At 46.6% G+C, this 26,787-nt stretch overlaps 1 protein-coding gene across 8 annotated transcripts in view; it reads left to right on the plus strand.

The window, feature by feature from the left end:
• The window catches only part of MYO9A (myosin IXA), a 172,984-nt gene that overhangs the window by 135,007 nt on the left and 11,190 nt on the right, over positions 1 to 26,787 (plus strand). For 3 of the 8 annotated variants that reach the window (XM_064389169.1, XM_064389166.1, XM_064389170.1), the window contains 19 exons: positions 2,756 to 2,899; positions 3,584 to 3,623; positions 4,532 to 4,654; positions 7,860 to 7,940; positions 8,810 to 8,920; positions 9,923 to 10,045; positions 10,533 to 10,682; positions 10,909 to 11,219; positions 12,130 to 13,755; positions 15,070 to 15,148; positions 15,646 to 15,858; positions 20,427 to 20,539; positions 20,933 to 21,090; positions 21,470 to 21,696; positions 21,962 to 22,078; positions 22,561 to 22,749; positions 23,632 to 23,679; positions 24,328 to 24,439; positions 25,318 to 25,379. In XM_064389169.1, the coding sequence (XP_064245239.1) occupies positions 2,756 to 2,899; positions 3,584 to 3,623; positions 4,532 to 4,654; positions 7,860 to 7,940; positions 8,810 to 8,920; positions 9,923 to 10,045; positions 10,533 to 10,682; positions 10,909 to 11,219; positions 12,130 to 13,755; positions 15,070 to 15,148; positions 15,646 to 15,858; positions 20,427 to 20,539; positions 20,933 to 21,090; positions 21,470 to 21,696; positions 21,962 to 22,078; positions 22,561 to 22,749; positions 23,632 to 23,679; positions 24,328 to 24,439; positions 25,318 to 25,379 (4,027 nt within the window). The remainder of the gene's footprint in view (positions 1 to 2,755; positions 2,900 to 3,583; positions 3,624 to 4,531; positions 4,655 to 7,859; positions 7,941 to 8,809; positions 8,921 to 9,922; positions 10,046 to 10,532; positions 10,683 to 10,908; positions 11,220 to 12,129; positions 13,756 to 15,069; positions 15,149 to 15,645; positions 15,859 to 20,426; positions 20,540 to 20,932; positions 21,091 to 21,469; positions 21,697 to 21,961; positions 22,079 to 22,560; positions 22,750 to 23,631; positions 23,680 to 24,327; positions 24,440 to 25,317; positions 25,380 to 26,787) is intronic. The other 5 variants (XM_064389167.1, XM_064389171.1, XM_064389168.1 and 2 more) reach the window with 4 other exon arrangements.

Below are 26,787 nucleotides of genomic sequence, written 5' to 3' on the forward strand. Positions count from 1 at the left end.
GACTGCCCAGCTCCAGCTTTGGAGGCACTGTAGAGTGGGAGCTGGGGCTGCCAACATTTTCATAGCCCAAAATGTTTCAATTTTCTCAGCAAAGGAACATTGTAAAGGCAGGGAAACTCCCCCTGACCCAGGCAAGGAGGAGGATGTCTTTATTTACTGTGGAGTTAAGTATCTGGTCAGCTCTGGTTATGTGGCTTAGCCCATGCCAGCACAGCAGACAAATCAGCCTAAACAGCCAGAAGTGAGGAACTGTGTTTTTCCTCCTCATCCTCAGCAGCTGTGTCCTACCAGCAGCCTCAATCTGAGCCTTTATTTGCAGAAAAAAGTGCTTTTGGACTCATCCTAACTCCTGTGTTCCTCCTCCTGTGATGCCTCAGTAGCATGGTCTGTGATCTTCCCATGGGCATCTTGAGTAATGGGTCCCCAAATGTCACCCTTGCCCCTTCTGGAAGTACAAACCAGGTGTCTCATAAGATCTCCAAGGTCCAGCCTGCACTTTCAGAGTAGGCTGGTGGTTTTGATCCCTTTCATTGTAGCTGCTTTTGGTCTGGAGGGTTGTGTCACCCTTGATGAATGTTGGCATTTCAGGTAAATGGCACTTGTTGGGCAAGAGGAGGTGAGCACAGGAGTGCAGGTGACAGGGCTGGAAGAGAGCTTGGCATTAGCAGCTTCCCAGCAGATCCACTGGCAGGCCATTTACAGCTCCAAATTAAACAGGAATTGCTTTCAAAGCCATCTCATGATCATGTGGTCGCTGATAAGTCTGGTTGTGCATCCAACCTACAGGACAGCCCGGGGCCTGTTTCTAAAAGCAATTTTGAGGCATGACATCACTCAGGAAGTCACTGTGGAGGGTTTAGGGAGCCAAGTGCTCTCCTCTGATCTCAGAAAAAAAGTGGACGGGTGGTTTGCACATGCTGGGTGGGAAACCAGGCTTCAGCAGAGTGTTCCAAGTGCCTTCCCCAGCTGCTGAGAAATGGAGGCCAGGCCATGCCTAACCAAAACCACTTGGGCTGGTTGGGATCCTGCTGGTTTGTGCTCACTAGTGACACTTCTATGTGCAGGGGTGTCTGAGCAGGTGTTGGTGTGGAAGCAGCTGGCTGGGCTAGGTGAGGGGATTGGCCCCAAAGTACCAAAAGCCTGCATGTGTTGTCATGTGAACGTATCCATCCTAAAGTGTCCATAACAAACAGAGCTGTCATTTCATCTCTCAGGTTTTTTAAAACCATGTGGGAATTTCAAGGATTTTCCAGAGAGGTTGGCCAGGATTAATGGTGTTGTACATCCCAAAAGTGGCTGTTGAGTTTTACTGGTTCCCATCAACTGGTGATTTTTTTTTCCCACCTGCAAACAAGAGGGTTTTGGTGGATGGTACCTGAGATGTGAAGAGAAGAAGGTGAACATCAGGGATCACTTGGATATTCAAACTTCTCACTAACCATCTGTGAATGGAATGCTTAAGAAAGCAGGTCCTGAAGCACTTAGCCAGGGGTTTTGCTTTGCTGTGATTGATCCCTCCTTATAATAGTGGTCCATGTCAAAATGCTGATTTAATAGGATCAGGAAGGAATTTGGGAAGTGCTTAGATGAGGCAGTGAGGTGACGTTGCTCCGAGGATCTGTAAAGCTGTATGTTCAGCTTTGAGCTGGCTGAACATACAGCTCTACATCTTTTAATTTTTAATTTCCATGTGGCACTTGAGATTTGCCTTTCATCCAAATCAGGACTTTAAGGCAAAGGACTGCCTTGTTGTCAGAGCTCAGAAGTGGCCGGCGCCTGAGGCCACGTTTAAACCACCGTGTCCTTCAGCATCCCATGACCTGGTGCAGCCTGGAGTCTCCTCCTGGTCCTTTTCCTCCTGTCTGAGATAACTTGAGGGGGGGGTGCATTGCAACCCCCACATCCTTTTATTTCCTTTATGTCCTTTTATTTCCTTTATATCCTTGCTTTTATTTCGTATGATGATTTCTGCAAGGCTGATAAAAATTTTAGAATTTAAAACCCCCAACAAACCATTAAAAACCCACCAAGCCAAAAGTATTTTGATGGGGTGCTGCCCATAAGGGGCTTCATGTCCCCTAGACACCCCTGGAAGGCTCCTCATCTCTAGAAATTGCTTGTCCTGATGTGTAGTTTGGTCAGGTATCCGTTTCCATCCCTCCAAGAGAGGATTTTGGTTCCTCTCCTTGTTTCCTTTAGCCCTTCTGAAGCCAGGTGAGCATTTCTGGAGACCACAACAGTTATGCTCTGTGGCAGAGGGGACCAAATTGAGTGACTGATTTGTAATCAGGTCCCAGAGAGTGATTCTGGGTCAACCCATCCATCCAGCTGGGGCTGACATCCATCTTTGTAGCAAATAATGAGTTTATTGCAAATTAGACTTGCTTTTTCTTTTCTGAATGGAATGATTGTGTGAATTTGAGGAGACAGAGTCAGCACCAGATGTCATGGTCTTGTATCCTTCAGACCACTAAAGGTATCTAGAGGTATCTGCAGACCCAAGGTTTCTCTCTGGGAGAGCTGTTATTGTCCTGCTGTTAATTTGTTCCTTTTGTGAGTATTTGGTCTTTGAGAGGTGCTTTAGTAGATTATGGTTTCATGTGCTGTCTGGCACCAGGGATTCATTCCATGGCAGCAAATGAACAATGGAAAGAAAAAAGCAGCAGCTCATTTTCTACCAATGGGTTGTTTTAGGATCTGTTTTCATCATGGAACCGTGGTTTTTATCTCTTCCTAACGGTGTCTGGTGTTGCAGGGATGCCTTTGGAGTTGGCTGGAATGGCCGGATGGGGATGAGGCACAACAGACTCACCAGCCCTGGCACCTTCCTGGACAAAGATGGGATATTTGTCAACACCACCAACAGCAAACTGCTGGAGAGGGCCCATGGCATCCTCATGTCAGTACCCAGGAGGGGATCTGGGCTTTACTCCTGCAGCACAATGAGCAGCAAGGGTAGTTAGGGGAATGTAAATAGCCAGGGTATAAAACTCTCAGGGTGCCAAGTACACTTGGAGCTGTCTCCCTGCTGGGTCAAAGCAACCCCAGTACATTTGACAGGTCTGATTTAATTTGTCTCGTTCATTCAGAATGACAGACAAAGGGAAGAAAGAGAAGGAACAAACCTTCTGGTCACACAGAAGGAACAAACCTTCTGGTCACACAGTCTGGAGACACAGCAGCCATGTAATGCAGTCACACTTTTAACATCTTATCCACGTTTCCATTATAAATTTTCTGGGCAGAGGATATTGATGATTCACACTGCAGCCTCCTTAAAGGTTCAGGGAGCATCCCAGGGTGGCTGGAATGAACACGGGGTTTGGAAAGCAGGAGGCTGGTCAGTCATTTTGTGACCTGGTTTCTTCACTCTTCCCAAATTGCCAGCATACCATCATTTCCAGTGCAACCATTCCCATTAATTGGATACACCCCTCTCAGCCTGCAGTATGCAGGGGCAGCCCCATTTCAGTGCTGGCTACTGGCAACAGCTGCTCAGGGGGATGTGGAGGGGCTGGTTTCACAAACTCCTCAGTCCACAATTGCACTGTGGATTAACCTGAGCCATTTATTATTTCCCCAGGCGAAATAAGAACTTCAAAGCCAAACCCAGTCTCCCAAAGGTGAGTGAGAAGCAGCATTTTCCCCCTTGTGGTCTGGGGGTTAAGGCTGTAGCACAGTCATGCGATGCTGCTGGATATGAAGAAGACCATTGTGTCTACACCAAGACTTTGGTCAACTCAGCTCTGTTTAGGGCTCTTTAATTCATATAAACCCAAAGGATTTCAGCCCTGATATCTGCTGGGAGAGAGAGATATGAGGACTTACATCCTCCTTGGAACTGCTCTGTCTCCTTTTTCTCCTTCTGAGGAGTATGTACATGCTGGTGAAATTTAATAACTAAATCTCCAAACTAAAATGAGCAAGTAAGTGATGCAGGAGAGCTGGTACCTGATAGACAACAACCTTTTTACTTTCCCTTTGTCTTGACTACATATATTATATTTTAAGAGATGCCAGGACATCTGTTGTCCCTAGAAGAATAAGACATTTTGTGGTCCTCACTGATGCTTCATCCGTGGTCAGAAACTGAGCACCAGGAGAGGAGCAAACATTGTTTTTACTCTTCTCTATGTCCATCTTGCATCTTGAGAGGCACAGATACAATTCATCAATGAAGTGCTCGTTAACAGTGAGGAGAATCCTAGAATCATAGGATGGTTTGTGTTGGAAAGGACCTTAAAGGTCATCCAGTTCTACCCCCTGCAATGGGCAGGGTCACCTTCCACTGTCCCAGGGTGCCCCAAGCCCCATCCAACCTGGCCTTGGACACTGCCAGGGATGCAGGGGCAGCCTCAGCTGCTCTGGGCACCCTGTGCCAGGGCCTGCCCACCCTCCCAGGGAAGCCATCCCCCAGTGTTCCCTGTTGGATTACCTCACCTAAGGAAGCCCTGTGAGGGTAAAGGAGAGTTATAGCAGATGGTGTGATGGTGGCATCTGGATTTTCTATGGATTCTCTCTTTTTCCACAGCACTTGCTGGATGTGAAGTCCCTCAAGCACCTCACCAACCTGACGTTGCACGACCGCATCACCAAATCTCTCCTCCACCTCCATAAGAAGAAAAAACCACCCAGCATCAGTGCCCAGTTCCAGGTGAGCCCTTTCCTCTGATGCAGAGAGGGAAACCCCCTGCTCCAGGCACTCTCCTGCCCCAACCCCTGCAGCATTTAGGCCATGAATCCCACTGAGGGCTTGAGGGAACTGGGAGACATGGCAGGTATTTAAAGGGTGCAAATGGAGAGAAATAAGAGTGGGGATGGGTATCACGGGGATGACGTGGTGGAGCAAGGTGAGACATGAGGATGAGCTACAGGAGATGCTGGTGCATCCCTGTCCTCTGGTACCTCAAACTGTGGTGCTTTCTCCCCCAAATCCAGAAACCATCAAATCCCCAGATCACGTTTTTTGCAGTCTTTATACTCTCATCCAGCTTAATCTGTTCTGAGACAGAATGGAAATTTTAATAGGGGCAGAAAAGTCAGAATCCTGCTGCATTATCTCCTGGTGAGCAGGGGAATTCAGAGGAGGGATCAGTCTTAGGTTGTCAGTGAGGTGTGCCAGCCAGCCATCCCTAGGGTTGGTGCAGGGAAAATAATCCTCCAAGGACTTGGCACTGCTGGGCTCACAGTTGGACTCAATGGTCTCAAAGGTCTTTTCCAACCTGAATGTGATTGTTCTATATGTGCATCACGGCTTGGAAACTGCTACAGGACATGTGCACGAGCAGGTGGTAATAATAGAAAGCAGCTTTTCACTTAAAATCTGTGCTCTAAGCATGTCTGGGTTGGTTTTGACTTGTAATTTTGACTGCTTTGGGGTTTTTTTGGAGATGTGGTTTATATTTAGAAAGTCTCTTTGTGTAGGTGTGGGTAAGAGTAAATAATTTAAAATACATGCACACACATGTGTATATATAATTTGCAGAATGCACATCTGTAAATTTATATATTTAGCCTTGTCTAATCTCATGGTGTTCTGGTCAAAATTCACTCCTGCAGAGTTTAACTCATACCCATGGAGGGGTTGAAGCAGGGATGTCTTGGAGTGAAAGGCCTTCCCAAAACCTATTTATGCTCCCAACAAAATTCTGAAAAGCCCCGGGGAAAAAAATTGATATTTTTTTGTATATTTTCACAGCACATTCAAATCAAAGATCCCTAATTTCAGTGAGGACTTGTTAAAGAGAATAATTTTAAGGGACAAAGCAGCAGCATTGCTTTTTTAATCAAGAGCAAACTAATAAAATTGCAGTGCATGGAATTGGGTCAGGCAGGAAACACAAATGTTTCCTAACGTGGTTTTTTTTGCAGAGAAACACTGCTTTGTGGCTAATACCTCAACACCAGGCTTGCAGCTGCTCCATCTCCTGTGGATTTCCACTATCCCTAGACTTAGGCTAATCTGTAGGGGAAATAGCTGCCTCAGAGTGTGCTCCAGGAGCAGGGATGGCTTTCACAGAGTAAAACAAAACCACCCATACCTAAAACTGTAGAGCTCCCCTTTAACCCACATACAGGTGGTGCCCTGGAGACAGAGATGGAAGGGTTCCTGAAAGGCTGAGTTCAGGTGCTGAAGGAGTGGGTGGCTGGAAAGTTTTGCTGGCAGAGGGACAAAGGAGATGGGTACAGGGTTAATCCAGCGACCTCACATGTCCTTTGTGGATTCCCGACCACCAGATGGCAGAGGGTGCCTGGACCATCTGCCTCAGTCAGGATGGCCCCGAGGGAATGGAAATCCCCCCCTCCTATGTGCCCTGCACGTCCCATTCCCACCATTTCCAGCTCTGCTTGCTGGACTTTCAACAAAGGGTTGTGTCCCTTGAGTACCCCCTCTACCTCCCACTAGCCTGTGTGGGCACACTGGGTTGCTGCAGCATTGCTGCTGATTGAAAGCTCCCAATAGGCTTCTTTTGTGTAAAAATGAGTCATTTCAGATTTTAGGAAAACCAGGAGCATGCCAGCAGAAGTCTGCCACGTCATGGCATTCCTGCTGCTCGCTGGGACAGGAGCAGGGATATTTGCATGAAGTTAATGTACATAACACAGCTGCATCACATGTGCGTGGGATCCATCCCTTGCTCCTTCCAAAATCCTGGATGTGAATGAACATCCAGGATTTTCATGTTTTTCTAAACATGAAAGGCTTCCCATAAAGATGTCTTTGAAATGATCAGAAGGAAAAAAAAGGCTTCCTGTGAGCCAATCTGTGGAAAAAATACTTCTTTGTAATACTACACCAGTTTATTAACTCCTGTATTCCAAAATTTATAACTCTGCTTATAATAAATGTGACAGAACATCCTTTACATGACTGAGTTTTTAAACTCAGTTAAAATCAGCAGTAATCAACTCCCTGGCACTTTACCAATGCCATGTTTGTAATGTGCTCAGCAATTAGAGATGCCCAAAGTATTTATAGGACACAGGAAAAAAATGTGGCTGAGTAGCCTGGCCAGCACTGATGGACTCAGCACACTCTGATTTTCAGCCTGGTTTTATTCCAAGAGCTTGTGATTCATCCCAAAAAGTCAAAGGTTTGCAAGGTGAAGGGATAACTCAGTATGACATCCCACTGGAGCAGCTGGCTGTAGAGAGGTGCCAATGTAAATTCACTTTTATGGGAGAGGCTTTTAATAGTGATGAATAAATAAGGAGAAATAGAAAAATGGAACCAGGAAACCCCTCGATTCTCAGTGATCCTTCAGTCAGGAGCATGCCAGCATTGAAGCTCTTCTCTAGAAACAAACTGTGAAATGTTCGGGGTTGCAGGCTTCAAAAATATTTGTGAATTCCCAATTTTGCCTTGGCAAAACTTTCATTTAAAAAAATTCATTTTTAGGCCAACAGTAAAGTTTTGACAATTAAAAATCAGGAGTAAATCCTGTCTGGAGTCACTTTTAATAAAGGAAAATTTGATTTGTATTTAAAAAGCATTGTGGGAACATAAAAACCAAAACATCAGTGATTGTTTGGTGCCAGGTGTAAATTCTTGTCTTGAAGCTCCCATTCATGGCTGAAAGAGGCTTATGGTGTAGAATGGGATGGGAATTTGGGCTCCAGGGAAGCCAGAGATCTGAAAATCCAGCCCAGCATTATATTTATCTTTGGTTTCTTTGTTGGGGGCAAAGACAAAATCAGCCAAGTTGCTTGTGCTAAAACCCTCATTTGGGAGAACAATTTCCCATGTGCCTCATTTACTCATAATTAATTCCAATTTATGTTGGTCTATGATTTAAGCATTTGGATTTTCATTATCCCCTGTGGTGTCCTCTCCCTTCCCTGTGTCTCCTCTGTTGCAGGCATCCCTCAATAAGCTGATGGAGACCCTGGGCCAAGCAGAGCCTTATTTTGTCAAGTGCATCCGATCCAACGCCGAGAAGGTAAATGCCATCCTGAGAAAGCAAGATCCTGCTAGAAATCAGCTTGGGAATATTTTTTCCATTTTTACAGGGAGTTAGATAGGAAACAAAGCCTCAAGTGGAGCTGAATTTAGAAGATTTGGACAAGGGGAAGCATGGTTTTATCACTTGGGTGTCACTCTTTATAAACTCACTGGCTCTTCTTATATTTGTAGAAACACATGTATGCAAATAATAGTATTTTAATTTATATGAAAAATATATTTGTTTTAATAAATGAATTCAACTCCTTTGAAGGTTCTGACCAGCTGTAAGAGAGATTTATAGAACCATGAATTCACTTGTGCTGGGTCTGAGCCCTGAAGCTTCCTTAAAATAAAGTTTCCATAGGTAAAAGCAGATACTTTTAGAATAAACTGCATTGATCACACTGACTCATATTTCTTGAATTTGACTTTACATAATTGTGTCATGGACCGAGGACCCTCAGTTCAAAATGTAGGGATCCTTTGTAGATTAATTCTTCAGAGTTTTATCCGGGCATTTAAAGCTGAAGCTTTTTGCTTTGGAGATTATTTACTTGCTCAAAATATTATCCATTAACTATGCCCTTAGGGACTCTTTTTCAATTGAAATGCAAAAAATCTTTTTTTTTATGGCTTTATTTCTCTAGTGAGCTGTTTGAAAATCTCAGAAGCAAACAGGATTCAATCCCAGTGGGATTAGCTTGGTTCCTGGGGACCCACATTCCCTCCCTCCTGTAGCATCGCTGACAATGTGTTTGTCGTGCACATGTGCTCCATCTGCTGAACCCTTCACCCATCCATGCACTTAAAAGCTTCAGGGAAAGGAAATATTTGCTCATTCTTGGTCTGGTTTTCCCCTTGCAGCTGCCCCTGAGGTTCAGTGACAGCCTGGTGCTCCGGCAGCTGCGCTACACGGGGATGCTGGAGACCGTGCGCATCCGCCAGTCGGGATACAGCTGCAAATACTCCTTCCAGGTGGGCTACAATGGCCTCTGTCTTCCACCACCTTTAGCATCATTAGCAGAGTCAGCTGAGTGTTGCTGGTGCATTTTTTTATCAGGGTAATTAGTTTCTAGCCCTTGGAAGGCAGTGGATGTAACAGGCTCTTCTCTGCCTATGAGCCAGTCGAGACCTCAGGGAGGGCTGTGAGCCCCCTGCACCATGATTTTTGAATAAAACCAGGGGGGTTTTTTTGCAACATGGGGATGTTTTTCCTTTTCCTTTCCTTTTGGAAAAAACTGATTTTGCACTGATTTTTGTTCTCTTCTGCATCTGGAATTACCAGGAGCAGTGTTAGCCCTGTTATGTTGGCTGTGTCCCATCAGGAGGATGAGATGCATCCTCTGAACTGCTGGAGTTAGCCAGCTTTTCCTGTTTTCCTCTTTCCCATGTGTTTGCCAGGTTTTGTGTACATGTCGGTCCTTTCATGCTTTGCTGGTGCTGATTGGTTTCCTGCTTGTGGCTGCTTTGGGGCAGATGTCGCGTTCTGCACAGCAGCTGTTCACAAAAAGAAAAATGCTCAGCATTTTTTTGCCGTGAGCAGGGATCCCAGCCTTGCTTGGGAGGATCTATCCTCTTGTACCTCCTTCACTCTTTGAATCCTCCCGGCAGTAACGGCTGGAGCATCTCAGGGATGTTTTGCAGATGTTGGTATCCACCTTCCATAGTCGCCCTTGCTGGGGATTTGGAGCATTTTTTTGCTTGGGTTGACCCTGTGGCTCCTGCAGAACCTCTCCTCCCACGCTGAAAAATGTTTGAACCTTGCTGGGTCCCTGCTTTGATGTCTTTCCCATCAAACCACAAATGTTGGATGAATCTTGGTGTTCCTCGGTGCATAAAATGTTATCTGTCCTTCTGCTCAACTCCAGAGGTCTTGTTTCATGTGGCCAGTGGAGCAAATCTGTTATTTATGGGAGAAAGAAGCAGCAGGACCCAACTAACCAAATCTTGGTGTTGCTTTTTTCTTTTCCTTCTCAGGATTTTGTGAACCATTTCCATGTCCTTTTGCCACAAGGGATCAGCCCATCTAAGTACAATATCCATGATTTCTTCCGGAAGATAAAACTCGATCCGGACAATTACCAAGTTGGAAGAACAATGGTAAATGTTCATCCTCAGCTCAGCCTTTAAGACACAGATATAACATTTGCCTGTATTTCTGTCAGATAAATTAATATCTATATATGGTTTTAATTAATGAAACTATTTTTCTTCTGTTTACCAAAAATCAGCTATTTAAATGAAACTTTTAATATTATTAACATAGAAGAGTAAGGAATAATATTGTTTTGTTATTGATTGTAGCAAGGCAGCCTCAAAAAACTCACGTCCTCCAAAATCTCTGTGTGTGTGTAGACTTGGCTTGATACAACAGTCCTCATTTTGCCTCCCCTGATGGGAAAACTCTGTAATTCAGAGCTTAGACAGTCACAGGCTGTTGTGAAACTGCTGAAACCTGTTAGAGGTGCCTTCACAAAAATCAGCTCCTCAACTTTCCTGGGAGCATCCAGTACACAGAAACCAGGAGGATTTGACTCGTGGTCTGGGAAGCTTTCCACGCTAGTGTTTTTTGGGTTGTTTTGGCCAGGTGTTCATGAAGGAACGGGAGCGGCAGCTTCTGCAGGACCTGCTGCACCAGGAGGTGCTGCGGAGGATCACGCTGCTGCAGCGCTGGTTCCGCAGCCTGCTCTGCAGGAGGCAGTTCCTGAGCCTGCGGCACGCGGCCATCAGCATACAGGTGGGTGCTGGTGCTGGACTCCAGTGCAAGTTACCATCCCCAAGTCCTACAGACAGAGCCAGTGGGTAAAATCAGCTCTCCTGTCCAAGGAAGGAGCTTGCAATCAGGATTGACTCCCTCTGCCGTAATAAGTTGGGAATGGTGGGGAGCTGGAGAGGTTGCATGAAGGCAGGTACTGTCCCTTCACACAACACCCATTACAAGGAATCCCCTGCTGTGTTTGCAGAGATTTTGGCGAAGCTACCAGAGCCGAAAAAAGGGCAAACCATCCCCAGACCCTCTGGTTCTCAACAAAGCCGCCGTCATCCTTCAGACCCACTGGCGAGGCTTCGTGGAGCGGCGGCGGTTCCTGCAGATGCAGTTTGCAGCCCATCTCATCCAGAGCTGCTGGCGGGAGCACGCCAGGCGCCGGCACGCCGCAGCCACCAGCATCCAGGCAGCCTGGCGGGGACACCGGGGCCGGCAGGCGTTCACAGCCCGCAGGAGCGGGGCCGTGTGCCTGCAGGCCGCGTGCCGCGGGTATTTGGCACGGCAAAGGTAACACCATTGGCCTCGGGTACAGGGGAATGTGGTTTTGGTGATGCTCACGGGGTGGTAGGTGTGAATCAGGGCACTACGGTGACTTACACAGAGCAGTGTCCCTTCATGTATCCATGACCCTCTCCTGACCTGCCCTGGTCCTTCGTTTGCCCACGCTTTCTAACAATTTAGTTGCATGTCCTGCTCTTGGAATAAGCAGAGCCTATTTCAGGTTGGAGCACGTAGGCAGTGCAAAGCCAAGGCCATAAATACTCTCAAGGGTTTTTTTTTTCCCTCTTGGCAGCAGCACCAGTTTAAGTAGCCTATTTTTAACTCAGATTGCCTCACCAATCTGGTTGCTGCACTGGCTCACAAGGACAAGGGATACCAGAGCCAGCCGCTGTGGAAGGCACACATTTTCCAGCCATGCCTTGGCTCTCTGTCTGGGGGGCAGGTCACAATTCACTCTCCAGAGGTGTTGCCTGCAACGTGTGGAGCACCTTAACATCGCTTGGAACATTTGGGAGCTGAAGAGAGCTCTTGGTGCTGGGCACAAGTCCCTGCTAAGTTGTTCCAGACGCAGTCCGGGCAGGATGGCGAAGATGGAGAAGCCAAGGAGGTGTGATGGGTTAAGCTTTTCTGGCTCTAACAGCTTATGCAGGAGCTAGACCAGGACTGGAGGCTGGACCTGCTGCTGTCAGCACGAGGGGAGCTTTCAGGTGCGTTGGGGCAGCCCTTCAGTAGCAGAGATGGCAGAGGAGGAGGAGGTTTAAAACCGAACGTGCCTTGCCTTGTCTTGTACCAGATGTGCAAGGAGGGTTCTTGAGATGCTGCTGGTGGTGAGGTGATGGTGGTGGTGGTGATAAGTGCCTTGAAGGGTTCTGAGTGGATGCAGGGCTGAATATCCTGGTTTTCTGCTTTCTTCCAGGTTTAGAGCTTTGAAAGAACACCAGTTAAAAGAGATGCAGCTGGAGAATGGCCTGGCAGGTAGAGAAGAGGATGGACTGGAAGCAGATGGTTTGGAAATTAAGGGCTCAGACCCATCTAAGTGGGAGGACAGCTCATTTGAAGAGCGAGTGAGAGCTGTAGAACAACATAAATCACTGATGGAGAATAATCGGGTGAATCACATGGACCCACTGGATGCTTCCCTGTACAAAAGGCACGAGAGAGCCAGCAGCCAGAGTGGGATGGACACCGAGGAGGAGATCATCGTGAGAGAGAGGCCCAAGTCGCTGGAGGATCTCAACCAGAAAAAAGTGGTTCGTGCAAAGAGGGAAAGCCGGAGGATGCGGGAGCTGGAACAGGCCAAGTTCAGCCTGGAGCTGCTCAAGGTGCGCTCCACGGGTGGGCTGTCACCCTCAGAAGAGCAGCGCTGGTCCACCGAGCTGGTGTCAGAGGCACTGCATTCCCCTCAGGGAACCCCGGAGAGCGAGAGCTCCCAGGGGAGCTTCGAGTTGTTAAGCAGTGAAGATACCTCAAGTAGTAAACTCATTTCTTTAGTCTTAGATGAGCATGATACACAGTCATTTTCCATGGAGTCCCTGCCCAGCAGTCCCCAGGCTCAGCTGCAGGAGAAGCCTTTCTGTGCAGGGGATGGGAACAACGATGTGCCCGGCTGCAGACAGACCCCAGCAGACACGGTGCTGCCCGATAACCTCACCAGGAAGGAGCGTGGGGTTGGTGACCCCCAGAATGTTATAAAGACTCACCCAAGAGAAACTCTCCTTTCCAGCAACCTCCCCACTTTCTACGTTCCACCACAAGACAGTGTGAAGGTGAAGATGGTGGAGAATAACCTGAGGAATAAAGCAGTGGAAAGAGAGGAAAGGACAGTTATGTTCCCCGAGGACAGGAAGGACTCTGAACCAGACCAGGGTAAAGCCTTGGAAGAAGAGGAGGAAAAGGACAAACCCTCTACCAAGAGAGAGGAACGTGGGACAGTGACAGCATCACGGGCCCTTTCTCCAGGTTCTGTCATTAAGAGACTGGAAAAGCTCAACGTGGAGAAGGAGGAACGGCAAAAGCAGCTTCAGCTGCAAAATGAGAGGGAGATGATGGAACAGATTCGTCAGCAGAAGGAAATTCTGGAGAGACAGCGCAAAGCCTTCGAGCAGCAAGGGAGGGTAGAGGCTTTGCAGAGGACAGAGCAGAGCAGAGTGAAGGACTCTTCCCTCAAACCAGCCAAAAAACCAGACAGCCGGCCTCAGTCCGTCCTCATCCTGCACCCCCAGAGCAGAGGGGAGCACAGCCCCACCCCAGGCATGGCTCCAACCCCAGCAGTGGACATCAAGGGTCTCACTGTTGGGACCAGGGGAAGCTCTCCAGCCCACAGTGCCCCCAAAGACCGACCTGTCAGCATGTTCGTGGAGCGAAGAGAGGGTCTGGAACCCCGCTGCCATTCCAAACCAGCTCTGGACCCCAAGGACCACCCAGGCAGCCATTTCTCAAGGACAGAGCGCCTCCGGCAGCCTCGGATGCCCAGCCAGGCCACTGAGGAGACGAGGGCAAGCTCCATGTTCTTCACACCAAAGGACAATCCCTTTGGCCTCCAGTGAGTAAAGAGATGGTGGGCTTTCTCCGGTGCTGTGTCCATAGGCTTTCTCCTGTGCTTTCTCCACAGGCTTTCTCCTGTGCTTTCTCCATAGGCTTTCTCCTGTACTGTGTCCATAGGCTTTCTCCATGGGCTCTTTTTCTGCTAGGCACCTTTTTGTACAAAGGGTCCAGAACATTGTTTCTGGAGTCTGCACAAACCTCATAGTTAAACAAAGGGTTCTTGATCTTCTAGCTACGAGGAGGTCAGAGGGAAAGGAAAAAGACCTGGAATAGGATTTCCCAGGTTCTTACAACACTATATAATCCAGGGGAGATAATCATGGACATGAGCAGATGAAGAAAGTCAATAAGCAGGCTCAATACTGTTATTATTTACCCTGCATGAACGGGGATAGGAGTTTATTTCTCAAGGTGAAACACGATGAATAAGTTCTTAGTATTTTTGGGTAGTTGAAATAGAAATGACTTGATGAGGCAGAAAATTCCAGGATTTTCCTTGTTTACCATATAATTAGTCCAGCAAATACATGTGGGCACTGACCATTGCTAGATGAAAAAACACCAGCTCTCCAGAGAGAGATTGGGTGTGAGTGCTCTTTGTAGACCGTATCATTCACATATGTAATTAATTACACCTGTAATGGACTTAGCAGTTGCTCAGCTCCATAGCTTTGCTTAACCCTGGGCTGCTCCAGGGTCTGGAGATGGCAGCAAGATCCTGGGACAACATTTGCTCCTACTCTGTTGTGTTGCTTAAGGCACCTTGCCTAATTTTGGGGTGGTTTTGGCCATGTAGCTCAAAAAAGGATATAAATCACCCTCCTAAATCCTGCTGCACCCTTTCCAAGGCAAAAGCTCCCAGTGAATGACTTTTGGCAAATCAAGGTACCTCCAAGTGTAGTAGTCTTGTGGTTTCTGTGCTGTTGTGACAGGAGAAGATTCCTGCTGAAAATTTCTTTTCCTGGTTCATGTGCAACATGAACAAGCAACAGGAAGAAAAAGACATTAAGAATTGCCATATTTTAATAGTTAATTTTAATTAATTCTGCAACAGAATAGTCATATTAGAGAATCCCAAAATACAAAGATGCAATCCATAACCACCTTGCTGTTTAAAGTTGACAGCCAGAATGTTTTCTCTTCTTGTCTTGTGGTATTAAGTCCAGTCCCGAAGAATTCCAAGCAATTCCTAAACTGTGTGACCTCATACTTGCAATTTAGTCTTGACTGCTTGGACTCCCAGGATCTGGGCTAGCATGGTGGGAAGGCTTTTGGGAGAGGATGAAAGATCTCTGTTCTTTTTGTGTTTCAGCAGAGAGGCAAATCATCAGTGCCTTTCCAAGGGTGAAACACGGAAGCCATTTAAGATGCCGGGGTCTGGCAGAGGCGAGGTGAGTTGTGATTTGTTTATTTTCTCTTTCCATTGAAAAGGGCGAAAAATAACTTAGTTGGCCAGTTTTCCCTCAAAAGCTTCAAAGAAGTGAACTCTGAAGCACAAGGGCTGCTAGACATGGGAAAGGGGATATGACAGCACAGTAACCTCCACACCTTCTCTTAAAATAAAAAGCCCTGTAGGAATAATTTGTAGCAGCTCTGGATAAAAGGATCCCGTGATCCTGATGGCAAACACTGTCCAACGCCGTCTTGTCTTGGTTTGGTTTAACGTCTCCGTTTGAGTGACACCCATGATTGTCCATTTTCACCGTCCTGTCTTAGTTTTTGTGCTTCCTGATCCTTTGCTGTTTTCACTAGACATAATACAGCATCCCCTCCATGGGGTGCAGTGGCACTCAGAGACGTCTTAAGGCTACATGGGTAGAGTCTCCTTTTTACTTTAAAACCCTTCTTTTCGTTTTGTTTTGTTTTGTTTTATCCTTTGGTCAAGCAGGTGCCCAGACCGAGCCATAAAAAGAAAGCCCGCATGGCGCGGACGCGCTCCGATTTCTTGACTAGAGGTACTTTTGCTGATGGGGAGGGGGATACGGAGGAAGAGGATTACGATGGCAGTTTTGAGTTCCTTCTCTCCTCTGAGCACCCTCCTCACGCCGAGGCGGTGCCCGCAGCCCGCCTGGGGCAGGCCTGTTACAGTGACTCGGAAATGGTAATTGTGTCCAGCGTGGTGGGGAAATGAAAGCGGAGCTGCGGGAGCCTTTCTTTGCTAACCTTAGCTGCACTGATCCCTCCACTGCTTCTTTTCCCACTCCCAAGGATGCTCTAGATGGGTAAATTTGGCAAATACGGTAGAAACAGAGGCGAAGTCATGGAATCACAGAATCACGGAATGGTATGGATTGGAAGAGACTAAATCTCAATTCCAACCCCCTGCCAAGGGCAGGGACACCTTCCACTAGACTAGGGTGCTCAGCACTCCATCCAAGCTCTGTTTCTTGCTCCTGGGTTGATTAGATATCCCCCACACTTCCCACAGTTTTCCTGGAGCATTACAACTTGTATTGCACAATTACCTGTTTTGGGGGCTTTAACTTCATCCTCCCATTGGAAGCTTTTGATCTAAAAATGGCCTATATAAATCTGTAAAAAAAAAGAAAGTAAATATTGTTCAAAGAGCAACAGATAACAAAATTATGTAAATCCTGCGGCTTCTTTTACTTTTGATTTTTTTATGCTTAACCACAATATTCAGTGATTACTTGGTCCTCAATTATCAGAGTGATGCTGGCAGACAGCAGCTCAGAAAAAGCAAAATCATGGAAATTGGGCAATGAAAACATAGTGAGAGTGGGAAATAGTGGGTTTGAAACAAGGACATCCAACCAAAGCGTTTTTTCCAAGCACAGTGACAAGTATCCCTTAGCAGGTCTGACATGAGCCAGTGCAGTGGATCTTTTCCATCTCAGGCTTAATCTCCCACCCACATAAGCTGCTTTTGGAAAATCCCAAACCGAGAGGTTTCAGAAGTGTAAGAGGCCAACAGATTCCAAATCACTCATAATTTTTTTCCTGGAGTAGTGGAGATGTCCCCATGGGAGTGTGGATAAACACCAGGAATCCTGTCCTGCCGTGAGAGTTTGGGTGGAGTGCTGGGTAGGGCTGCCATGTTCCTCTCCTCCAGCTGCAGTACAGGATGTGGAGCTGAGTATAAAACCAAAGAAAAGTATGAAACCCAAAGCCAGAGAGTTTGCAGAGAGTTATTTTGTGCCACAGCATTGATGTGTGTCCGGCAAACATCCCGTGTGATCCTAAAGCTGCTTTTCCAAGAAAAGCAGGTGGCCAAGGAGGGCTTTTCGTGACTTTTCTTTTAGCAGCTCTTATTATAACGGATAATTTTTCCCAGGATAATTTCCTCACTGCAAGAGGGCAGAGATTGACAAATTCCATAAATTTTTTAAGCCTGCTCTTGATAAATTTGCTGTGGGGTTAAGACAGGAATACTGAAAACCTGATTGAAAGACACATCTCTATGGGCTGAGATAACCTGGCTGCACCTTTATGCAGGTCCCTGCTTGCGGATTGGGAAAGGGAGAATTTTATGCAGTAAAATGTACTTTTTTACACAGAATCATAGGAACACATAGGTTGGAAAAATCTCTAAGATTGTTGAGTCCAACCACAAACCCAGCACCGCCTTGTTCACCACCAAACCATGGCCACATGTGCCACACCTGGAGTGCCTTGCTGTGCTCCTGGAGGCTGCCCACATACGAAGGGAATTGTAGCTGTAGGAATCATTCCCTCTGGGGTTTGAGAAGTGCTGTGCTGGGGCTGGACAAGCTCCATCTTTGGGAGCATCCTGGGTCACTGTACTCCTTGGAAGTGCTCCTTGGGACTCTGCTCACCTGGTTTAACAGCTCTCACTGCATGCGAGTAGCAGTAGGTGCCACCTCTCTCCTGCCTCTGCTGTGTCCCTCTTCTCCTCTGCTCTCCAGCACTTGTTCTAACTGGTGGTCAGGACTTTCACCCCTGGTGTGTTAAGTTCTGCTTTCTAGGCCAACACTACCCCTAACATTTTATGCTCTGTGCTACCCTCCGTCTGTGTGTCCTGACAATGTGTCCAGTGTTTCCATCTGTATTTTGTATTGCAGGTTTTGGGACCAGCCCTTTGGCTTGGGGCTTTTTTGGGTCAGGATCATCACAAGTAGCAAAATTTAGCAAAATATTGATTAGCAGAGCCCAGTTGGGTGTTGCAGATGGCAGAGCAGCCTGTGATAAAGTGGGACTGGTGCCTCTAGGGGTGTTTTGGGTACAAACTCAAAGGTACAGAGGTTGATGTCTGTGCAGACACATTGGCTGTGTCTTGTGATAGTCACATGAAGGCGAGCCTGGCAGCCACCATGTCCAGGCTGGTCGTCTGGCCAGTGAATAGCTCCTTCAGACAGCTCCTGCCTCCAGCTATGACTTCCCAAACAGCCTTTTCCCATGTCCTGCTCAGCAGCCGAGGCTGCTGGCTGGGTGAACAAGAGATTGTGTGCAGCCCCTTGGAGCCGAGCATATGATGGGCCACCAGCTGCTCTGCCTGTTTTGCCCATTTTTTTCTTGGCCATCAATTCACTGATTGTGTGCCCCAGCTGGTGAGTAGAGGCCCACTGGAATCCAATGCTCCTGACCCATCTTCAGGGTATCCCAGACCATCAAACACATCCAGAGGATCTGCAGCTGGAGCTGAAACCTGTGTGGCAGCAGTACATGAGGTGGCTGCTGCAGGTACAGTTGACTCCGAGATTCTTTAAGGATTAAGGGCTTCCTGACAAGACCAAGATTCAAGATTTTTGGCTGGTGAATAGCCAAGGATTAAGCTACCTTGCAGTGAGACACAAGTGGGAGGAACAGCTCCTGGCTGTTCTGCCAGCACATGTTAACACCACTTTGTTTGGCACCTAAGCCTGGAGAGCTTTCCTGTAGCAGCTGCATAAATGAAAAGCCTTGGTTAGAGGAATCACACCAGAAATACTCTGGAAACATCCTTAGAGAGTGGGACCAGGATGATGAACCAGTCATTTTGCTCCACCCTCCACACTGAAGCCATGAATTGACAAACATGAGTCCAAGAACCTGCCACCAGCTGATCCCAAGTACAGCTGAAGAGCCAGCAATGAAAGAAGATCTCGTCCTAAGCCATTCAGAGGCAGCTTCAGGAAGTTTTTTCATGCAGCACACAGCTCTGCTGCCTGCTGGGATAAGTCCCTTGGCCATAGTTACCTTATGGGTGGGTGAAACACAGGTTACTCTGTCAGAGGAAAAATACTTGGTCCCTTCCTCAACCAGGAGACAACTTCAGACCCCCAGTTATTGCCATTGCCCTCGTGATGCTTTGTGAGCATCTGTCCCTATCCCTAGGGGGGGATTTTCTGGTGCAGATGCTCATCTGGACATCTGAGAAGGTTTCCCATCCTTGCCCTTCAGAGTTTCATGGCAGATAAGCTCAAACAGAAGGATCTTGTGCCAAAAATGCCTTTTAGTCTTTATTTACTAAAGCTGGAAACTCAAAAGGTTGAAATTACTCAAGAACAAAACCGTACTGTGGGGACAAATATTTAACAGATCATTTTTAAAACAAGTACTAGGTTTGGGCTGGATGGAGATCACTTTTATAGGTTTTGAATTGCTTTTATCCCAGTATCCATCCACAATTTCTGTGTGATCATCACCTAAATGTAAGAATGACAGGAACAAAATCTGTTTTATGGTTTAGCAGTTCCTGACTTTCCCAGTGGTAATTTTGCCTTGCATGCTGCCATCTCCTGGCTAGAAGAGATGTTAGTCTAGGTGGGGAGGGAATAAAACATGGAAAGAGTCAGTGTGGCAAATGTGACCCCCCTGAGCCTACTTTTTATAGAATTTTATATAAATATTTTTAACAGAAGTAAAATAATTGCTTTAAAACATAGAGCATTCAGTTGAGACATTGAGGTGATAGAAAAGCTACAGGAGACCAACATCTCCCAAATCCTTTCATACAACCTGATTCTCCACTTTTCTTATGCTGAAAGTTTCCCCTCCAAGAGTCCAGTTCCCAAATCACAGCTGCAATTGGATAATAGAACATAAATGTAGATATTTTTTAAATATGGCAAGTCTATTTCTGGGCTACTTCGTGGGATCCTGTTAGGTTGAGTTACTGCAAATTCATCCCACCCTTAAAAATTATCAGAGGGCATTTTAAATGGTGGCAAAGGTGGAGATATTTTCTATTAAAGCTGCAAAATTTCTTCATTAAAAGTTCCTTTTGGTGTGTCCTTGGCACAGAGACTTTGGGGTTTTTTGTGTGAAGTGCTCAGCAAGAGTTGGAGGAGGAACTTCTGCTGGGACAGATCCAGATGGTTGAAGGTTCCCTTGGGGAATCACATCATTGTGGCTAACGGGACACTCTGGTGGAGAGCTGGAATGTCTGGATGAAGAGGGTGGAAGAGCTGTGCAGGCTGAGCAGTAAGGACCTGTGGCTTGGTGCAAACTGCTTTTCATCACTGAGTGCTCAAGAAGAAAGAAGGTTGGGCCTGTTTGGAGAGTTGGAGCAAGGAAAATGACTCTCTTTATTCGGAGTCATTAAAATACTTCTCTCAGGGCTCACCAGGACTGTAGGTTTTCACCTGTAGGCAAATAGAAATAAAGAAGTAGGAGATAAAATAGCTGATTTTTGATAGGGAAAAAAAATCATCTGATATCCCAAGAGCTGTCTTATTTTAAAATGCTTTGTGCTTGGAATCGTTACAGACCGTGCAGCGATTCACCTCTGGGGAAGGCCAGGCCAAACTGCACAAAACCATGTCCCAGGGGGAGATTGGGAAGCTGGCAGCCACACAGAAGAGTCTGACTCCAGATGGGAGGTAGGAATCATGGCTGGAAATGGCAGACAAGTCCTTGCTCCCTCTTGCTCTCCAATGCCTTGTTGAGCCACCCAGGCTCCTTTGGAGCTCCACCTGCAGCATGAGTTACCCATCCCACCTTTTCTACGTGACCATGGGCAGGCCCAATCAGTGTGTGTGTGGCTCACACCACAATTAAGTGTTGGTGACATGGGCCACACGTCCTGTCCCAAACCACCCAATCCCACGCATGCAGCTGAAGTTTCTCACCTTTGCTGAGGATGAATAGCCATGTTTCCCTGGTAGAAATTGCATGGATTTATCTCCTCAGGAATGTCCAGAAGATTGAGTTAGTTTTGGATAGAAAGCCCTTTCCTAGTTAAGGCAGTTCCTCTTTCCATGACTTATTTCCAGGCCTCAGCGAGCCAAGATGAGGTTTTGGGTGAAGGGAAAGCAGGGGGAGAAGAAGACCCCCCGGGAGAAGCTCGCCACCCAGTCTGAGCTGCTGGAGCTGTATGCAGAGCAGGAGGCCCCTGGCAGGGAGACCATTCCTGGACTGCAGCTTGGTGAAGGTACGTGGTGGGGGGACACAGGACCAGTTGGAAGGAGAGAGAAACTGGGTTGGGAAATTGGGATATGTCCATGCTGGTTCATGTCTCTTAATTCATGGGAGGTGTCAAGCCAGAGCGATGGCAAGTAGGTTGGAGAGTGGGACCTATAATGGATCTCAAGGAATTCCATGTTGCTAATTCTTCCAGTCACCATCTGGAATGGACAGATATTTCCTCTCTTGAGGGAGGAAATAACCAAAGCAGAAATAACATTTAATCTTCCCGTGAGTTCTACACTGTGCTTTTCTCTTCCACAGGTTTCTTCCAATGCCCTGTTTTAGTGTCACAATTATTTTTCATCTGCTCCTCAATCTCTTCCCCTCTTTTCATTGATCACCAGCAGAGTTGGGTCCTCATCACCTGACGCCCCCACGGAGTCCCGAGCTGTCGGGCATCTACCGGCGGGAATTCAAGGAGAACAAGGAGCCCTCGCCCAAAGTGAAGCGCAAGCGCAGCGTCAAGATCAGCAACGTGGCTCTGGAGCCCGTGCAGTGGCAGAACGACTCCCTGCAGATCATAACCAGTGCCAGTGACCTGAAGAGCATGGATGAGTTTCTCCTGAAAAAGGTAACTCCTGTCCCACTGCTCCATAAATGGGCACAGAGATCCAGGAGCAGACAGAGGCAATACAGTAAAAATGATCCCGTGGTTAGCTCTAGTAATGCTAATAATTCATCTAAAGGTGCCAGAGCAGGTCTAGAGAAGTTTCTGGTTTTCGTGCAGGAGAAACCACCTGGTGGCCATGGTGGAGCAGCTGCTTCTCAGTGCTGCTTCATCTCACACCAGCTCTGCTGCAGCAAGAGTCATGGGTGTAAAAACCTTGTTTTCCCAGATGAATGAACTGGACAACGAGGATAGCAAGAAGGACACGCTGGTGGATGTTGTGTTCAAGAAAGCTCTGAAGGAATTCCGACAAAACATCTTCAGTTTTTACTCCTCGGCATTGGCAGTAAGTGACCAGGTCATGGGTAGGACTTTCACCTCCAGGAGAAAGGGGATATTCTGGATCCTCCTGGTTGTACAGGTGTTGCCAAACCCTCCATTTCTGGTTTGCTCATCCCAAAGGATGGATGTGCTTCCTTTGTATTCAGTCCCATGATCTAAATTTGGACTAACTCATGAGCCATCTCTCAGGATACATTGGGTGTAGATTTCTGATCTTCATTACAGCTTTGCTCCCAGCCAAAGGGGAAATGACAGAAAGTCAGTAAACTCCCAGTTTGTCACCCAAAGTGCCTGGCAACCCTTGTGTTACCTTTGCTGGTGGTGGAGATTCCTAATCCTTTATTCCTTCTCTGTATCATATTTGAAATTTCCCTAAGCAGCTGGAAGCTGGTGAGGCTGAAGTAATTGTCTGGGGAAGAAAAAGACTCTAGAAAAATCTGGGCTGTATAAAAATCACTTTTCTTTTTGCTTCTGTTCCCTTAAAAGATGGACGATGGGAAGAGCATCCGCTACAAGGACCTCTACGCCTTATTTGAGCAGATTCTGGAGAAGACCATGAGGCTTGAGCAGAGGGACTGGAGTGAGTCTCCAGTTAAAGTCTGGGTCAATACCTTCAAAGTCTTCCTGGATGAATATATGATAGAGTACAAACCCCTGGACTACACTGCAGGGAAGGTACTTGGCACTTTTCTTAAACTCCCTTGAAGGTTTGGGAACTGTATTTCCATGGGGTTGTACCCCTGTAGACACCTGGGACCCTCTGTTGTCTTCTCTGCTTTAAGCCGAGCTGGACAAGACAAAATGTGACTCACTGGTTGTGTGTCACTGGGCTCAGCCAACCCCAGATCACACTGGGCTGCCAAGGACTAGATGTTATTTCCAGGGCAAAGCTGCAACCAACCGTGGATGGTTGGAAAGGCAGCTCCTGTGCTTCTTTAGTTCTGGGGGGTTTGTTCAAATTTGAGGAGTGCTGAAAGAGACACACCCTCTTGGGTCTCCTGGCCACTTCCCAAGTGACCATACACATTACTGAGTTGGGTTGCAGGAGAAGGGGACATGAACAGTAGCTCAGGTCTGGTTCTTAGAGCAGAAAGAGCCTGCACTGTGTCACAGACCTGATCTCACTTCCCTCTCCATATTGTCTGCAAGGCTGACCACGGGATCTGAGGCTGGGCTTGGGAGATGGTGGCTATTGTACAAATGGTGTCTATTGTACAAATATCCCATCTCCTGCCTCTTCTGCTCCAAGTCCTCTCCAGCCTCCTCTCCAGGCAGGTTTGCTTCAGAGCATCATGTTTTCCTTGGGTCACTGCTGGTGGGGTCAGAACTGGAGCAGCAGCTACTCCCAGCTCCAAGATGAAGATAGGAAGAGCTGTCCAGGGAAATTCCAAAACTGGAGTGATCCACAGGAGAGTTTTCTAGAGTGACTCTTCTGGGGCTGCAGGTGCACTGGAGGATGGGGCTGGAAGGCACTGGACAATGTCAGATATAGGCCCTCTGTACTCCTTGCCTGGCAAAATTGCCCAAAAACTGAGTTAAATCTCTTTTCCTTGCCAGATGCCAAAAACAGAACGAAAAAAGAGAAGGAAAAAGGAAGCAGATGTGGTGAGTTAAGCCTGCACATTAAAAAATCAATGTCCTTGGGGCCAGAATGTCAAGAGAACAGCTTGTGACATGTCCTGGGCTGAGATCTGATCATCAGCCCTGAAAGGACATGTTAGAAAGACGTTTGAGATGGATTTGCTTTGCTTGATTAAGGATCACTTGGGTTGGCTCTGAAAACACATCCCTCATCAGCCAAGACATAAATGTAATGTCGAGGGTTGTTAGAAAAGGGCTGAGAGGAAATCAAAGTCTTGCTCCAAGTTGCTGCATAAGTTTACAGTACGTGTTTTACATCTCCGGGATCAGACGTGGAGGACATTACATCTTCTGTTTTCCTAAGGGATATGATGGCACTAGGAAAGGTGCAGGTGCAGAGCCAAAAAAAATGGGCCACAGTTGCATAGAAAACCTTAACATGAAGAAGTTCACCTGCCAAGCTTGGTCAAAGAGTTTCCAACCTGCTTCTGTGATGGTTTGGTTCCCCTACGAGATAGGTGTTGGTTTGGGTTGTCTGTGGGGTTGCTGGGCTGAAAAAGAAACAAAAATACCAAATAAAAGCAAGAGCTAAAGTTGAAGAGCTGTCTGTGTTCATCTCTCCATTTTGCAGCAGGCTGAGCCTTTTCTCACCACCCAACCTTTATCCTCCAGGTGGAAGAGCACAATGGTCACATTTTCAAGGCAACCCAGTACAGCATCCCCACATATTGTGAATATTGTTCCTCCTTGATCTGGATCATGGACAGGGCTTCTGTTTGTAAATGTAAGCACCCTTTATTTGACTCTTTTCTTGTGCTTCTATCACAGTGATGAGTTTAGGGATTTTGAAATGTGTTTACTGCTGTTTCCTGCAACGCCATGCTCAAATTATTTTGATTTTTTTAAACACCTGAAGATCTTTAGGGACAGGTCTTAAGGTTTCTGAAGTCAACTAGTAAGCCCATCCCAGCAGTCCTTCCTGACACAGTTAATGAATTTTGTGTTACACATCTTATCCCATCAGGTTATGTGCCCATCCCATAAGGTCAAACACATTTTGCTGTCATGGTAGGAAGGACAGTAAAGTCAGGTATGGAAATGTGTCCCTGGGATGCCTGTGGGGATCCTGACCTTGGCAAACTCATTGGCTTCACCTGTTTGACCTCCAGGCATGTGAATTTTTAGGGAGATCAGGAAAATGGAGGAGGGATGATGGAAAAGCCTGATCCACCTCTTTTTGGAAAAACCCAAGAGATGGATCAACCTTTTCCATCATCCCTCCTCCATTTCTGTGATTAGGTTGGCAGCATCAGCCCTGGAGCATTTCAGGCTCAGTGCAGGAAGAATACAAAGGAGGTGCCATTTCCAGTCTCTGAGGATATCTGTGTCTGATAGCTCTCATGGGTTATGGTCTGAGCTGATCTGTCAGGAGAATGAGGGGAGGCTTTAATGTTTCATGAATGTAAATATGGCACCTTTAATTTTAAAGGCTTCATTATTTTTGTTTGAGTGGATCTAATACAGACTTGGCCCCTAGAAACTGCAAATGCAACATGCTTTTGACTTGGTAGTTCTGAGAAGTGCTGCTCAATTCATACGAATTCCTGTTTCTCCAGCAATGTGACTTTTGGGATAACTAAACACTTCTTTTCTCTGTTGCAGTATGTAAATATGCTTGTCACAAGAAGTGCTGTCTTAAAACCACAACCAAGTGCTCCAAAAAGGTAAATGTCTCTCATCACTTTGCTTTCATTAAATACCTTATGACAATAATCCCAAGTTTGTACAAAAATTATTGGAGGTGCAAATCTTGATAAAATTCTGGAAATAACCCTCCTTTCAGCAGGAGCTTAGACCAGAGATCCCCAGAGGTCTCTCCAACCAGGGTTTGTAGATATTTTGGGAATTACGCGGTGATGAGTCACTGTAGATCTGCCCAGTCATGCAGCAGATGTTGCAGTGTTGTTCCCTGCCTTGTAACCACACAGAATAATAGGAATTTCCCTAGCTTTGTAGCTTTTAAGGATCTGGAAATGTGGGGTTATTCTTGAAAATACAGGGGTTTTTTCCTACAGTTCTTGCTTGCCACAGCTGAGCGAGGAAGGGCAGGTGGAGGATGTTCACTGCCCTCTTTAGAGGGGAATTAAATATTGTTTACTGGATTTAAGGGTATGGGGAACAAGGAATGAGAACAGCAGGTCATCCCAGCTAACAATGAATCATCAAGATTTGGTGGGGATGTTTTAAATAGCTTATTTTGTGCCCAAAAGAAGGAAATAGAGTCACAATAATAATGAGTGGAAAGTTTTATCAGCTCCCTGGGAGGCTTCTCAGGGGAGAACAACCTCCCTAATACACAGCTCCCAGAAAGCTGCATAAGTCCATTTTTCCCAAAGAATAATCTGAATGTATACATTAAAGATGTGTGTGTATGTGAATATATTTGTGTTTTTAATATATATAGAACTTCTGCAGCAGCCTTTCCTTTCTGGCACTATTTCTGCAAGAGCTGGGAAAGCCTTATAAGAGTTTATGCTCTAAAATCTGTGAAGTTCATTGAGATCTCTGATTAATTTTTTCAGACATTCTTGGAGCTACCTTCTTTTGTTGTGATTTCTCTGCACAAGAAAGTTTTTGTGCTGCATCCAAGGAAGCAAGTTCTCTGTGTCTTCATGGGTAGCTTTGCACTGGGCAGTTAGAAGTTCTCTAGGAAGGCTCCAGTTCCTCTGTGCTTGGTGAATTTGTGTTTTTAGGGTTGTTCTCAGTGACAGGGAGCTACAAACCATCAGTCATGAGAAAGAAACAGCATGGGGACCTTCCACACAGCTGCTCCTAAGGTTTGCAGGATCAATGAAAGGATGACATTGAGTGGGAGAAAGAAAAATGCTGGAGTGATTGTGAGGGGAGCCACTGCCTTGCTGAAGGCAGAGTTGTATCTCACCTTTCTCTGGCTAGGGCTGAGAATTTGTGTCAATATTTTATTGGATCCTTTGACTTTTCACATCCAGAATCTCCTGTGCAGGAGGACTTTCTTCACATTTGAATTTGCCAGATATCAACTGTCCAGTGAGCGTTTGCAGCTGGCAAAAGGGCCCTTCCTGACAGTTGTAGATGGGTCTTTCCATGTTCTTT

The sequence above is a fragment of the Passer domesticus genome, chromosome 14, assembly GCF_036417665.1.
Source record: "Passer domesticus isolate bPasDom1 chromosome 14, bPasDom1.hap1, whole genome shotgun sequence".
Lineage (NCBI taxonomy): Eukaryota > Metazoa > Chordata > Aves > Passeriformes > Passeridae > Passer > Passer domesticus.